The sequence below is a fragment of the Citrus sinensis genome, chromosome 9 (assembly GCF_022201045.2).
Source record: "Citrus sinensis cultivar Valencia sweet orange chromosome 9, DVS_A1.0, whole genome shotgun sequence".
NCBI lineage: Eukaryota > Viridiplantae > Streptophyta > Magnoliopsida > Sapindales > Rutaceae > Citrus > Citrus sinensis.
Genome location: NC_068564.1, coordinates 3,408,395 through 3,424,228, shown reverse-complemented (window position 1 = coordinate 3,424,228; position 15,834 = coordinate 3,408,395). Strand labels below are relative to the sequence as shown.

The following is a 15,834-nucleotide window of genomic DNA, read 5'->3' as shown; positions in this document are numbered from 1 at the left end:
GTGGGGTCTCACTCTCCCGCACAAAATCAAAAAGCAACATTTAAAGTTACTTATGAACCGTGAAAGTGACGTGGGTAAATTAATTTAATTATTAGCAGGATATTACCGTATGGCCATGGGAGGGCGTGTGAAGAGCAGAAGACAAAAAACGCCAATCGAAAAGGAATCAATCAATGTGCCTGAAAACTCTTATTTTACCTTGCGGTAAAAAAATCAATTATTTAAAAAAATAAAAAAAGGTGAAAAAACATACTTCATTGAGGTTGGGACCGTTTGGACTTTAGCGGCATACTGGTTCCGTCTTCCGTGGGCTTGTCGCCGTACTGAAAAGTGTGCAGCTTTGATTTGGTTTCCAAATTCAAGTGCGGCGGGTGTGGGGTCCACGCGGCAAGGTCACACGGAAATATGGAATGGAGCTGGATTGGGCTGGATTCGCTTTAGCCACTCGGAATACGGCAGAAGCAACCTACGCCGGTAGGGTTTGCTTTTGAATATTAAGTGAGAATTTGAAAGTGTGGAGTGAAAATCAGAGCAGAAGTGTGAAATAAGAATCAAATTTAATTATATGTTTTTTTTTTAAATTTTGAATTAGTAGTGAATTATTTTAAATTATAGTTTTATTTTTATTTAAAGAATTATAATTTTTAATTATAAAATAAATAAAAAAATATTTTTAAAATAAATTATTTATTTTATAATTAATTTTAATCATATAAGTTAATAATAATTATTAATATTCTTAATTATTTTAATTATAACTTGTTTATATTAGGTAAAATAAAAAGAATATTTATTAACCAACATTGTAATTGATAAAATAAAAATTAAAAAATATTCATATATAATGAGGATCAAGGTGGGGGTGGGGGTAGGGTGGAAGTATAAAACTAAATCTCATCCCATTAAGAATTTGGGAATTATTTTTCTCATATTCTCTATCACATTCCCCCAAAAATTATTCAAAATTCACCTCATTTAGGGTAAGGCCTCATGAGACTCTGTTGAGCGGTGTCCCACATTGGCTAGTAAATGAGAGATACTTGCGTTTATAAGAAGGTACGTCACTCCACTTAAAAAACTAATTTGGGGTTTGATACCTATAAATCTTAAACCTAGCCCCCCAACAAGTAGTATTAAAGATAAACCCTAGTAGATAAATTGTGGTGGTGGAACAACTAAGGTGTGTCGGACGAAAGGACAGGAGTCTGACAATGGTTTCATCCGGGGAAAATTATTGAGGTGTGTCCCGTATTGGATAGTAAAGGAGAAATACTTGAGTTTATAAGAAGGGTAAGTCACTTCACCCAATAAGCTAGTTTTTTGAGTTGGATATTTAGAAATCTTATTTTAAGTCCCCTCAACAGGCTCCAAACTCATAGAGGATTTTGCCATTCCAAATACACCTCATTCATGCCAAAATACCTCACTATACCTTGACTTAGTTGACTCCTTACATTTATGCACGTATACTTATAAATATTGAGAAAATATTAAAATATTCTTAAATCATATATTATTACTCAATTTTGTACTAAGTTTCTCAACTTTGTACTCAACCTTTTCGACTTCACACTGGACTTTGCACTTAACTTCTTAGTCTCACACGTACTTGACTTTTTGGACCTTATACTCAACTCAGTAGACTGTTTGATCTCATATTGGACTCACTCAACTCACTCAAGTTACTGGACCAAATAATCAACTTCGTACTCGACTGACTCGACTCGCTTCTAAATTCTCTTAGGTCACTAAAACTAAGGGAAAAAAGAAACCAAAGAAAATAGTCTTAAATCACTACATTCGATGGAGTAGTGTGTGTGTATGAGTTATTTTATGAGTTTATGTTGGCTAGAACTTATCTTTAAAGTGTGAATGAAACGGTGAGACATAATATACTGTCAGAAAGATAGAAGAAATGAGCAATACTGAAGGAGAGATGATTTATTTAACTTTTCTCTCCTCCTTTGGCCGGGTGTATGTAATGAGATATAAATATAAAAATTTCTGGCCAAATAGGATATAAAAAAACAAAAAAAAAAAATTACAAATTACAAATTATAAAAGCGTAGAGGACATGAGAGTTTTCCTTCACATCAAAAGAGATTTGTGCGAGACGAGTGTACTGCCTTATTTGCAAGCGTCTACTACAGTTTCAGTAATACTTACAATGCTTTCTGTGGGAGATTTTGTACATGGACAGTTTCACTTGCATGAAATTTCTTTAAAATTTACTTGTTCCAAGTGTACTGTTACTCATACAATTTTGATTCAATGGTGTTTTGTTTATAGCATTTACATAAAATATTTTGTGTCCCAATAGAATTGACAAATAAAAGGCATTATCACATATTTTTTTTGTATCAATTAGTAATTATTGTCTCTTTCTAAGGCAAGAGGCAAACAAAGTCCTAAGTTATTACTTATCTTTTTTTTTTTCACTTTATCGTGCGATAATTTGAATAAAGCTCGCGCCTAAGTAACCTCAATTGAGAGCTACATCGTAAATTAGCATTATTCTTGATACTTTTATGTCATTTAGTAGACAAAAAAAATTATTAATAATGATAAGTAATACTTAGTAATTTTTTTAAAAAGAGACAAAACATAATTTCACCTACATGTGATTACTTATCTTCTGATCATAATATTATATTAAATTAAAAATCATATTTATTTATTATTATTACAAAGTTAAAAAAAAAAAAAAAAAAAAAAGAACACAAAGAAGCCGTGGGGGGAGCTGGGTACGTTACGTTAGTGATGGGCTGATCTTACAGGCATATTTGGACCTACTTAAGTCTCGCTGGTTCAATAGATTTAGCCCACTAAGCACGATCCCAAAACTCTAAACGTCAAACGTGTCGTTTACATATCTGGGGATGTCCGACATGTCGTCTACCTGCGGAACGTTCAAAATCATTTTTATCAAACTCTTTCAACATCCACATTCCACGGAAGCGTGCATTCCTAATGAACAAAACTCACCGGTAAAATACTAAAAATCTTCTTCCTTGAACTCGAAGCATCGTCTCTTCGACGGACATGGCCGCCAATACGTTCTCATTTCCCGCAAATTTACTTCGTTACTCTCAGTCTTTCGACGCAAAACGCAGTTCAGCTCCTTCGTTTCTTCCGTCGAGTTCTATGTTCGGTAACAAGCTCCTAATTCGACCGCAGTTGAGCTCGAGCCGTTTTGTTACAAAATATCATCGTAGCTCAGCGACGGCGACGGTGTCGTTTAGTCTACCAACAACAGTGCAAGTGTTAATTGCTTTTTTTTTTTTTTAAAGAGTTGGATTAGTTGAGACAGTTCAGTTTGATTTGTAATTTTTCTTTCTTTTTTGGTAATTTCAGAAAACCGGAGACGGCCTCTCCCGATAAAATTCCAAAGTTAGTGAGCTGATTAATTTGTTGAATTATTGATGAATAATTCATAATTGCACGTGATTGAATGATTGACGAGTTGTATGTGTATTGAACAATTGTCCTGTATAGGTGGTCGGCGAGGGCGATAAGGTCATTTGCTATGGCGGAGCTGGAGGCAAGGAAGCTCAAGTATCCTAACACTGGGACTGAAGCGTTTCTAATGGGCATTTTGGTTGAGGGTATGCTGTTTCCGTTGAATTGTTGTATTCTTTTGAGTATTAAGAATTTTGACATCTTTGGAAAGTTTGTTAGAGTTTGTTTTTATATTGGAAATGCGGAAACTTAGATCTAAAGTTGGAGTGAAAATTTTATGATAAAGTACTTCTTGGTGTTTGCTAAAGAAAAGTCTCTCAGCTGGTTTGCTTTAATGTCAAAATCTGCTTCAAATACAGCATCGTTGAAATGGCATATCAATAATTTTGTCATACATGGGCATCATTGGTCAGAGTATTGTCAAAAATGGGTGAAAGAAAATCATTACTTCTGTGTAATCCCCAAAGATCTATTGCTAAAGCAATGCCATGTAATTTAAAAGGAAAAGATAAAAGTGGCTTGAAATAAATTTTCTGTTAGGAAGTTGTATTTTCTGTGAATTTAACGGATGGTCTTGCGTAGTTTTTAACCTTCTGCTTTCAAAATGCTTGGTGGTAACTTTACATTGTCATTTGCAGGAACGAGTACAACGGCTAAGTTTTTGAGGGCTAATGGAATAACACTTTTCAAGGTGCGGGAAGAGACCTTAAACTTACTTGGAAAATCTGATCTGTTCTTTTTCAGCCCTGAGCGCCCTCCATTGACTGAACAAGCTCAAAGGGCTCTTGATTGGGCCTTCAATGAGAAGCTAAAGTCAGGTAGTTTATGCATTTAATATCCCAAACTTGTAGATTTATTGTTTCTTTCTTTTCCTATATGGTTTTACATATGCTACATTCTTTGATTATGTTATAACCAAAAAAGAATTTAAATTAGTTGAATGGGTTAATGTCCATTTTACTTGGTGCGTTACATAAGCTAAAACATTTGATCTGTGGCTGGGGCAGCCATGTGATGCTGTGATGTCAAGTTAATTTGTTCCAAGCAGCAGGGAATGCAAAATCAAGAGCTGGACTGATGCAAGACACTAAATGTGTGCCCTCCCTGTAATAAATTTAATATAAGAATTGAGGTTCCTATCTAGGCAAAGAGCACTGGATCTGGTTGCCTGCCTGACTTATGGGGGATCCTATATGGTCCTGTATTCAATATAGATCATAATTCCTGGTTTTTCTATTCGTTCAGCTCTATTTTCTTTCAGCTCCTTGTTTACATCGCTTACTTCTTCAAGAAATACTTTCTGGGAAATATTTGACAGTTTCTGCTTGATATGAATGAAACTAACATCTAAATCCTTTTAAGTGTTCAATAAACTTATCTTACGATTGCAAGTTTAATATTATTGCAGTGTTCAGTGTGATCTTGATCTTTTCAAAGTTTTTTGAAAGTAAATCTCCAAGTGCTAGTGGAGAAAAGGTTTGTCCTAAGTATGGTTTAAAATAGTTTATTATAAACTATTATAATATCAAGTGAACATTAATATGCATAGCAGTTGAAGCCTACTTGTGCTGAGACTAGTGTTATACCCTTGCATGCACAATCTACACAAGCTGTGAAACACTCCTCCCAATTTTCTCCTACTCATATATGTTTTTTTTTTTCTCTGCCCTGCCTTATGCTTGCCTATGTGTTTGGCCTGGTTAGAATTATAGATTTCAACTATGAAATTACGAGATGAATGTTTTTGAGTGTTCAATCAATCATCTGACTGGGAATCTACAACATTGATTGATCCCTTGCGTCAAATCATTCCAATAAATTCCATATTTTTCTTGCATTAATATTTAACAATTCCACTTTATCAGAAATGGTAAATATGTCAATCCTTTATATGTTTTTTATTGATAGTTTTCTTATTTGGTAACACTTGATGTTTGCAATTCTAATATTTGATAATTAGATATGCAAACATTGATTGATGTACACTGTGTACAACACCTCTCCAACTCTTTGGCGCTTGGCATTTCATTCTAAACCTTTGATTTTTGATTTGTAAATATTTAGAACTGTGTCAGACTGTCAGTTTGGATGTCTTATTACTTCTTTGTGCTTGGAAGTGTATGTGATGGTAATTTTTCTACCGCTGCTTCCTGTACATCTTGTTGACATGGGTATTTGAAATGCAGGTGAGAGTGGGGAAATAACCACAAATCATTTGCTTCTTGGTATTTGGTCAGAAAAAGAATCAGCAGGTCACAAGATTCTGGCCACTTTAGGTTTTAATGATGAGAAAGCCAAAGAAATCGCCAAATCTGTAAGTTCCAGGAGTTATGATTGTTGAAGAACAGCCTTTTCAATCTCACCATTGAAATGTGGTTCCTGTTTACTGCAGATAAATGAAGATACCATTCTGAGCTTTAAGTAGGGATTTCAAAGATTTTCTGATGTGGCACTTTCTGTTGACTTTGATCGTCCTTCAGTTTAGCTTGCAGAAGATGCTTTGTTGTTGGAGCATGATTTTGTCAAAGGAACCTTCCCAACACATTGCAAACATTAATATCAGATGCTTTCTTGAATCAAAACTGGAGATATTCAAAACTTGCTTCTCACTCTGTTGGAGGCATTTTCTGGAATTAGATATCTCGAGAGCTAATTATGCGGGGGAACGGAATTCTCTGTCATTTAATCAAGTTCATTGGCGTTTTCATTAGCCAAGTATTTTTTTTTCCTTTTGTTATTTCTTTTAATTTGCAATCCTCCGAAATTAAAAATGCTTTGAAAATTGCAAAATGCCCTTGTTATTTATTCATAGAAGATTTAATTTGTCAATCACTCAATTGCATTCCGAGGAGTTTCATCATTGTGCCTGAACTTTTTCAGATCGTGAAACTGAAAGTGTAGTGATGTTTGGATAGTAGAAATGAGTCGAAAGCAAGTTAGCTGTTTGCGGACGGGGAATTAAGTTGTTGCTTTTTCGCTTTTGTAAAGACTAAAGAGTACTGCTAAAAATCTCAAATTATATCTTGAGATTTCATCCCGACGTATTACATAATTTGAAATAGACGTTATAATTCTTTGGGAAATTATCATTACACCATTTTTATTTTTCTTTATGTTCATTCAATCACTATAAAATTTTAACATATACTTTGCATCACCTTTCTTTTTATATTTGTATTAACTAGTCACTTTTGTATTAATATTATTAAATAATTTTAATAAAATGATAATTTTACCCCCAAATAAATTAAAAGACTATTTTATCTTATAAAAATTTTTAAAATTAAAAATTATAATCATAAAAATATCTCTAAATTTAATAAATAAATAAATCCCAAATAGAAGTGCTCAACTGATTTTCACTAAATTTAGATTTTACAAAATTTTAATAATTATTTTTATTAAAAATTATAATTTTAAAATTTTTTAATAAAAATAAATGAATTTATTTAAAAATTATAATTTTGTAAAATTTTATTAAAATAACTGAATTTATTTCTTAAAAGAATAAATCCTAAAATTTTAATAATTTAGGGGATTTTTATTAAATCCCAAAATTTTACAATTATTTTTATAATTATAATTTTATATTAAAATAATTTTTATTAAAAATAAAAATTTTAATTTTGGAATTTATTTTTATTAAATTTAGGGATATTTTTATCATTATATATATTTTTTAAAATTTTTTTATAAAATAAAATGGTCTTTTAATTTATTTGGGGGTAAAATTATTATTTTATTAAAATTATTTAATATTGTTAATGTAAAAGTGATTAGTTGATACAAATGTAAAAAGAAGGGTGGTGCAAAGTATATGTTAGAATTTTATAGTGGCTGGATGAATATAAAACAAAATAAAAGTAGTGCAATGATAATTTCCCTAATTCTTTTATCATGACATAACTCTGAATTAAAAATCACCTCTTATTTAATTTATAATATTTATTATATCAATTAACAGAATGCAAAAGTGAAGAGACTTCTTGATTTCAATTCTAAACTATGTAAGTTCCATCATATTTTTATGCTCGATCAAGCATTAACCCACTCCATTTACATTGGTCTTATACGATTTTCTTCTCAATTATAATAATATTTTGTGAAGAAAATTATTTTGTTTTTAATACTAAGCAAGCATTAATCCAAACTCATTTATGATCGTTTGGTTCTTGCAGTCTTATCTTTTCATTTTGACATTTGGGTTTACTTCTTGGTGTCAGGCCAGTAAGCACTTTTTTTTTCTTTAAATTTTGGGTGTCAATAAGCATTTGAGTTTGGTATAAATAGTAAAGAGCCATGAAGTGATTTGTATGACTTAAATGTGTGTTTGAAATTGAGGCTGTGTAATTGTAATTTAAAAGTTATAATATTAAATTAGTTAGTGTTTACACTAGCTACTGTAACTTAAAAATTATGTTAATGTGATTTTTTATTTATATGATAAAAATTTTATTTAAAATTTATATTTATTATATATTATTAATTTTTATTACATAATTATAATTTTTTTTATAATAATTATATTTTAAAAATTATGGCACCTCAACCTCAAATGAAACCTTATACACTTAGTAAAAATAATTGTTGCAGCCAAACCGGGCGATGGACCCATCTCTTGATTTCGCCCGGGTTCGGCTTCGGCAGAATCTTTCTTGTGATTTTTTTTTAATTTAAAATAATGTAGCTGGGTTTTTCAGATTTTTATTTTCTAATGGTAATTTAGTCCTTCCAGTGAATAACTGGTTATATTTATTGTTTTTCGAATTTTCGCTGGTTAACTCAAAATTCAAATTCTGGTCCCCTTTGTAAAAGACCCTCCCAAGATTTTCTTTCAAATAAAGGCAATTTCATTGCGAAGTGATCTGCAATGGAAGTCAACCAGAAGCCACAAATGTATTCGAAAACCGTAGAACAAGCAAATAATAGCGACGGACAATAGTCCTTAAAAGACTTCCAGATCGGAAGTCCTCTCGGCAATGGCAAATTCGGCAGCGTTTTTCTCCTCCGAGAAGTCAAGGTTTCATTTTCATTTTCTCGCCAAACTAATAATTTTTCTTTGTTTTTTTTTTTCAATTATTTATTAATTAATTTAATTGTTGTTGCTGGCTGTAGAGTAGATATCCAGTGGCCTTGAAGATTACATCCAAGGAGCAAATCGAGAAGTAATTCGCAGAGATATAAAGCCTGAAAATCTGTTGCTTGATCACGAGGTATACTTAGTAACCCCTTTTGTTTATTTTCCTAATTTGTTTTTTGTTAGTTTCTTGTAGGGAATTTTAAACTACTTGTATGCGTTTGAAACTTTTGAAAACAACTTTCATTTGGCCAATTTTTGAAATAGTAGGTTCCCATGTAGTGGTTTTGTTGCCATGTGGGGCTGCTAGTCCAAGTTGATGGGTTTCTGGACTTTTTTCGTTTTGGGGAAAAATTCATTCGCAGTCTAAAGTCCCGGGCTAGAAGTGTACATAGAGAAGCTTCGTTTTTGTTCTGTCCTGCTTCTGTTAATTTTCCAAACTTCCTGCACAAATTTGCTGAAGGACAATCTTCTTAAAGAAAATATGTCTTGAGTTCATATAATCATATCAGAACTTCAGAAAAAAACAATTGGCCTGAATCATGTTCCTCAAGTTACAGATTGTCCCTGCTTTTGTTTTATGTTTGCAAGTTTTAGCACAGTGATTATGTGCATGACTTGTGAATTGTCAGAATTGTTGGTCCCTGAAGAAGTAATCTTAAGAGAATTATTGTTAAATTAGAAGTCGCTCATAACCAAGAGAATTATTGTTAAATTAGAAGTCACTCATAACCAAGAGTCACTGTGACAAGGAAGTTTCTAAAAACTCTCAATGTTCTAAACTCGTAATTATAAATGATGCGAAATGCGTATAATAAAGTCTATTTATAGACTATTGATGCTTGTTTATCATACCTTTTTATATGTACATGACTTATTAAATTATAAAGGAAGTTATTTCTCTTCAGGATTAGTCATGTCTTTTAAGAAAGTAAGTATTATTTATTTAAAGTATATTAACTTACTTCAAGAGACATATCCTTTATTAATAATTATGTCTATTAACTGTTATATATATATTAATAACTTTCATCAAGGATGTGGTTCATTTTTTTCTATGTTATGACCTTTAGCTGATGCTGAGCTCCCATCCAATCCTTCATCATGACTTCTTTATCTGTGCAACTCCAAGAGCACGGGCATATGTATGCAAACACACTTATAAGATGCTATTACAGAGCTTTTGAATAGGAAAAGCAGAGAGCTAGTAGGAGTAGGATTTGTCAGTCTCTAATAATTTAATTTTGTTTGTAATTAAGTAGTCTTACAGCTCTCAATACCCTTTTATCTCTTACTGTTATTTGCTTTTGACTTCTTCTTAACAATATAACTGAAGGAGATTCAAAGTCAATAGTGTAGCACATTGACAATCTTTAAAATCACTACTCAAAATCTTAGAACCATCATCAATGTAATTACAGAAATAATGGCCTTTGCTACTATACATGCATGTATTTGATACATGCAAAGTAATAAAGAAATCTTTAATTGTTTGGCTGGCACTTGGAAGTCAAACATTATGAAACAAAACAAGTAAATGGGAGCAGCATTATATTAGGAATATAATTTCTATAAATTCTGATTTATTTATTATTTTAATGTGATGTTTTTATAATTTATATATTATTTTAATATTTCTTTAACTAATTTTCTGTTAATTATATTTTATTATGTTAATTTTCTTGAATTTTATATATATTTTTTTATTGTAGGCTTATATTAGGAATATTCTATTGAAAAAAAGTTTAAAGAGAAAATAATTAAAGAATAATGAACAAAGTTGAAGGTCAAGTAGGAAGTATTAAAAGGAAAAATGTATTAATTAATTCAATGGCAACAGCCTGTGGTTATTTAAAGAAGCAAAAATTCTGAACTAAAGCCTTGGTCAATATAGTAAATTTTTAATTGTGGGTTTAAGTGGCAAGCATGTGCACAAAAGAGAATCTTGCTTTTATTTAATCAAGGGATATTATCATTTTCCCACTAAAGGTATTTTGACACATCATGTTAATACTACGATTTGGTAAAACCATCAGTTTACCACCAAACGTTTAAACTGTTAGCATTTTCTCACCATTCCGTTAAAACTCAATTAATATGTAACGGAAAATTCATAAAAGGTCAATTTTACCCATGGAACGCAAAAGACGATTTTGCCCTTTAAGAAGGAAGAACAACAAATGATGATTTAATTACAAAATTCATAAAAGGTTCATTATATGGTATTTTAAAAGGTCAATTTTACAAAATTCATAAAGGGTAAATTTTGCCTTTTAAGAAGGAAGAACAGCAAATGATGATTTAATTACAAATTCATAAAAGGTTAATTATATGGTTTTGCCCTTTAAGAAGGAAGAACAACAAATGATGATTTAATTACAAAACATAAAAGGTTAATTATATGGTCTTTTAAAAGGTCAATTTTACAAAATTCATAAAAGGTAATTTTTGCCCTTTAAGAAGGAAGAACAACAAATGATGATTTAATTACAAAATTCATAAAATGTTAATTACATGGGCTTTTGTGCTCCAGGGATAAAATTGACCTTTTATGAATTTTCCGTTACATATTAACTGAGTTTTAATAGAATGATGGGAAAATACCAATAGTTTAAACGTTTGGTGGTAAACTGATGGTTTTACCAAACCGTGGTACTGGCATGATGTGTCAAAATATCTTTGGTGAGAAAATGATAATATCCCTTTAATCAATTGAAATCCTTATAAGCTTAGAATCAAAAGAGGCAGCTTGGATTTTTGCTTATAAAAGCACTCGAATTGAAGCATTGAAAAAAAGAGCCGCAAAACCATTAGCAATAATTTGGGGAAGCCGAATTGCAGAGAATAGAAAGACATGGCTTCCAGAGTTTATTTTGTCTCTTATCTTTTGTCAATTGTCTCGTTTGAATATTTTGTTTACGATTCTTTTTACATTTTCATCAACTAATTTATTTTACTATAATTTAATTATGAAGATTTAATTTCATAAATTTGTGTTATTTTTATTTTATTATTCTATGATTATGTCTTCATTATTATGCTTAATGATTTTAAATATTTGGCTAATATCTGAATGATTTGAAGGTACATAATGAGACCGAGAAGACCTTTATGTATTTTTACTCTATGTAATCAATGTCATGAATTGAATGAAAAATATAAATGTGCCAACGTGATTCGTGCATATTATCTAAGAATTTTCATAGAACTTAATGAATCTTTACATATTTAAATTAACATAGAGATGTAGTGGGCTAATATGTGAATGTATTTTTAAAATTACTCAAGAGAGGATATCAAATATATTAGGGAAATTCAATGTCAACATGGATAATAATCTTTGATAGCATAGATGAAGGATTAAACTAGATTGGTTTTAATGAATCAAATGTTTTAGTGTCTAAATCTTTTGATGATTTTTGGTATTGCTTTTATCTTTATTTGATTTTTAGTTATATTATTTTAATTTTTAAAATAATTTCACTAGTTAATAGAATACAAGCTTTGTAGGACGATAATCTATTTTAAATTATATTACTTGTGCCGACTAATACACTTCTAGAATTGAAATGGCTTGCTGCCTACTTAGAACGGTCGACCGATTGCAAACAAACCCCCCGGAGTTAAAGCGGCAAATGGGTAGAAGAAAATGGTAAACCATTTACATTTTATTGCTCTTTGCAATGATAGTGCCTTGCCAGTTCATTTAAAAATGGCTCAATTCAGCCACTTGAGCTTGTAGTCCAGTGGTGAATCATTGCCCTTAGGGCATGTTTGGCACGCGGTAATATATAGGATAAGGACTCTGTATTGCATTAGAATTATACAATCTCGTGTTTGGCAGTTACACCCGCATAAACTAAACCCGACACCCCCCCCCCCCCTCAACGGGTTTATACGGGTTTGCAATAGATCATCCTCCTTCCCTTAACTTTCTCCTTCTTTATGCTCTCTCACGAACACAACGCTCCACACCAGGCCATCGTCCTTCGCCGCGCAACACCCCAGCTCCACCACCACCCCATCCCGCAACACCACTGCCTTCTCTTTTAACTTGCTGACGCACGACACTCGACCACCATGCAATCTTCTATCTCTGCGTGACAGCCAGCTCCGTCACCACCCCACTGTGCAATACCACCGCCATGCTTGCCTTCGCCTCCTGAATCAACGAACTACAACTTTGATTTTTGAAAAGGTCTTTCTCTTTATTTCTTCTCACGATTTCTATAACAAAACAGAGGCTAAATATCACATGTCTCTTTCTCATACTATTCCAAGCTAAATAGTAAAAGCTTCAAGAAGCCGGAGGTTCTCGATTTATTTAATTTCTCTTTATATATTTTTTTTCCAACTGTTAACTTTAATTTTTTATGTAAATGCTTCACAACATGTTAGAATTGCTATTTCTTTGATAATTTGGGGAAATTGAACCCTAACGAAGCAAAGTGAGGGGAAATTTTCTATTGGGTCTTGTCTGAGGAGTGTGTAGGGATTCTTGTGTTGCTGTTGGCTTTCGCTTTGAATTTGATGACTGTGGGTTTTTGTTTTGGCTTTTTGGTTTTTTGGTTTCGTGAGTCGGTGAGTGGAGGGGATTGTAAAGCAAAAACAGAAAGCGCGATAGGAAATGGAGGGAAGGTGTTTCATGGTTGTTCTCACTGACATTTTGTTGTTCTGTTCATGCTTTAATTTTTGTTTGATTTTCGAACATGCTGTAGTTTGAACTTTGATGAACTGAGCTTTGCAAATTAGACACATGTCTCGTCATCGGTTCAACGACGTTCTTTCCCATAGAAATTTGTGTTTTATTGTTGTTGTTGTTGTAAGCTTTTCTTGATTTTGCAGTGAGGCTTGAGGAAAAGAAAAGGAAAAGCAATGTTGATTTCATTCAATGGCATTATTCTAAGACGTAAAAACAAATAATCTGGACCAAATTGAAACCATCATATCACTATTTTCATTAAACACAGGCTTTTTGGTTACCAAATTGAAACAATAAAAGAATGAAAAAGATTTTAAGTTTATGGATTAAGCAATCCTAGAATTTGAATTTACGAAATTAGAAGACCACGGTTGCACGTAGTGGATTTTATTTATGTCTTGATATTATTTAGAGGTTATTTAATTGAATTATTTGCTTCAATCTTCATTTCAAAGGTTATATATTTGGAAAATATTGTAAAAATAAATGTTATACGGACAAAAATTTAAAGTTATAAAGTTTGATTTTTATGAAGAATTATGATATTAAAAAATAATGTTAAATTTCTCAATTTTAAATTTTTGATATTTAGTACCTAAGTATTAATAAATATTTTTTTAAAATATGTAATCAAAATTAATCACTAAAAAATTAATACAGTACAATGCGGCACCAAACATAGTATAACTAAAAATTAATACAATACAGTGTGATGTCAAACACTGTATAACATTATTATAATACAATGCTAATGCAATACAACATAATACAATACACCTGTATTAAAATAATACAATACAACATAATACAATATAGTGTGCCAAACGCACCCTTAAAGTCAAGCATGACTATGAGGGCAATGGTTCGAGTCCCCATATACTCAAACTCCCTTAATTAAGCATAATTGTATAGATATTATTTATAATGTTTTTCTTCCTTGTGAAATGCGAATGGAGTAGAGACATCCCTTCCCGTGAGGGGTATTTGGCTAGACATGTACTTCATAGAATAAAAATATAATAATGTAAGTCCCAGGTATATATATGATTGTAAATATCAGTGCAATGATCTGTTGTCATTTGTAAATATCTCGTGTGTAATACAATAACCTGATGCTTAATCAGTTTTAAAAAAAAACGGCTCAATTCAACTATTTCGTGAGTCCTAGTCACTGTTAAAGGGTTTCTTCTTGCACTTCTATGTTATTCCGTCTCTCTCTCTAACTACGGCTTTTTCTCTCTATCTCACTTAAATCAATCACTTTCTAAGTTTTTATTGCCAATATCAACATCTGCACATTATTTTTCTTCCTTTAAACATCAATTTACCATTTATTAACCACGATTTCATCATCTATATCCCAAAATCCCAAATCTAAACCTTAGGTTTTCTGTTGCATTTTGTTTGTCTAAATTGACTCATACTTGACCCTTTATTGATCAAATTATTTATTCACATTGCTTCGAAACATATTTTCCTTTCTATCTAATTAGTTCATCTTTACCTAATTCATAAAACTTAATGCAATAAAGGATCACAAACTTACAATCATAAAAATCATGCAAATCACGATACAATAAATACGAAACACTTACCATTGATCTTGATGTATGGACCGTTAAACATGAAATAATGTTAACTTGAAATTTACTGCAATAAATATGAAACATAGGATCATAAACCTATAATGATTTAATTAAGTCAATTTAAGTATAATGAACATGAAAGTGATACCATCAAACTTGAAATTACGATCATTAAATATGAAATTAATTTTTTTACTATTATGTACTTTATATTCTTTCTATTTCATTAAATTTAATTAATATTTATGCATATTATAATACTACTACTACTACTACTACTGAGTATTAATGATATATTTACAAGTTTTATTTTTTAATTAAATAAATACTTTTTATTTTTTTACAGATTTACAGATGGATATGGATTTACAAAAGTAAATCCATATCCAATCCAGCGATTGCGGATTATTAAATTTTTAATTTAGTTCAATCCACCAATCCACGGATCAAATTTTTACAAATCAGATTTTTATAGATTAGACGGATTGATCAAATTAGATTAAATTATGAACACCTCTACTTTCACTCTAATTCTTCTCTTTTTTTTTTTTTTCTCATTTCGTTTACCTTTCCATGCTCCCATTTCTTTACCTTTCTTTAATCTAAGCACCACCCAAATGCTTTAATTCTTGAATCAAAATAAAATAAATACCGGATGCTAAAATTCATAAATCATTATGGAGATAATCGAAAGTTGCTTCTCTCTGTTGAGAACTGAAATTTGAGAGAGACAAAAGTGAATTAATGATGTTATGTTTATAACTTTATATGGGGATGAAAGAGCCGTTGCAACGAGGATAGAGGAAGAAATTGACATTTGGACTCCATTCAAAATGTTCCGTTTAAAAATTGATTTTTTTATCATTAAAAAAAAGAAAAAAAGAAAAATCTCAAATAAATGATGCTATTTTTATTTCTGCTAAATTAAGCATTCATTCCACTCATTTACAGCGGTCAAAGTAATAAGATTTTCTTCTTAATTAATATAGATGTAATAATTAATTATTTTA

At 31.1% G+C, this 15,834-nt stretch overlaps 1 protein-coding gene and 1 long non-coding RNA gene across 2 annotated transcripts; both read left to right on the top strand.

The window, feature by feature from the left end:
* The first annotated feature begins 2,934 nt into the window (after positions 1-2,934).
* On the top strand, positions 2,935-6,288 carry LOC102623890 (ATP-dependent Clp protease ATP-binding subunit CLPT1, chloroplastic). Its single transcript, XM_006490191.4, has 6 exons — positions 2,935-3,257; positions 3,355-3,390; positions 3,496-3,605; positions 4,098-4,277; positions 5,646-5,773; positions 5,852-6,288. Exons 1-6 carry the CDS (start codon positions 3,043-3,045, stop codon positions 5,882-5,884), a joined length of 702 nt encoding a protein of 233 aa, XP_006490254.2. The 5' UTR covers positions 2,935-3,042; the 3' UTR covers positions 5,885-6,288.
* Positions 6,289-8,064: 1,776 nt separating this feature from the next.
* Positions 8,065-10,060, top strand: LOC112495608 (uncharacterized). Its single transcript, XR_003061958.2, has 3 exons — positions 8,065-8,479; positions 8,575-8,672; positions 9,610-10,060. It is a non-coding gene; the product is annotated as an uncharacterized LOC112495608 (long non-coding RNA).
* The last annotated feature ends 5,774 nt before the right edge of the window (positions 10,061-15,834 follow it).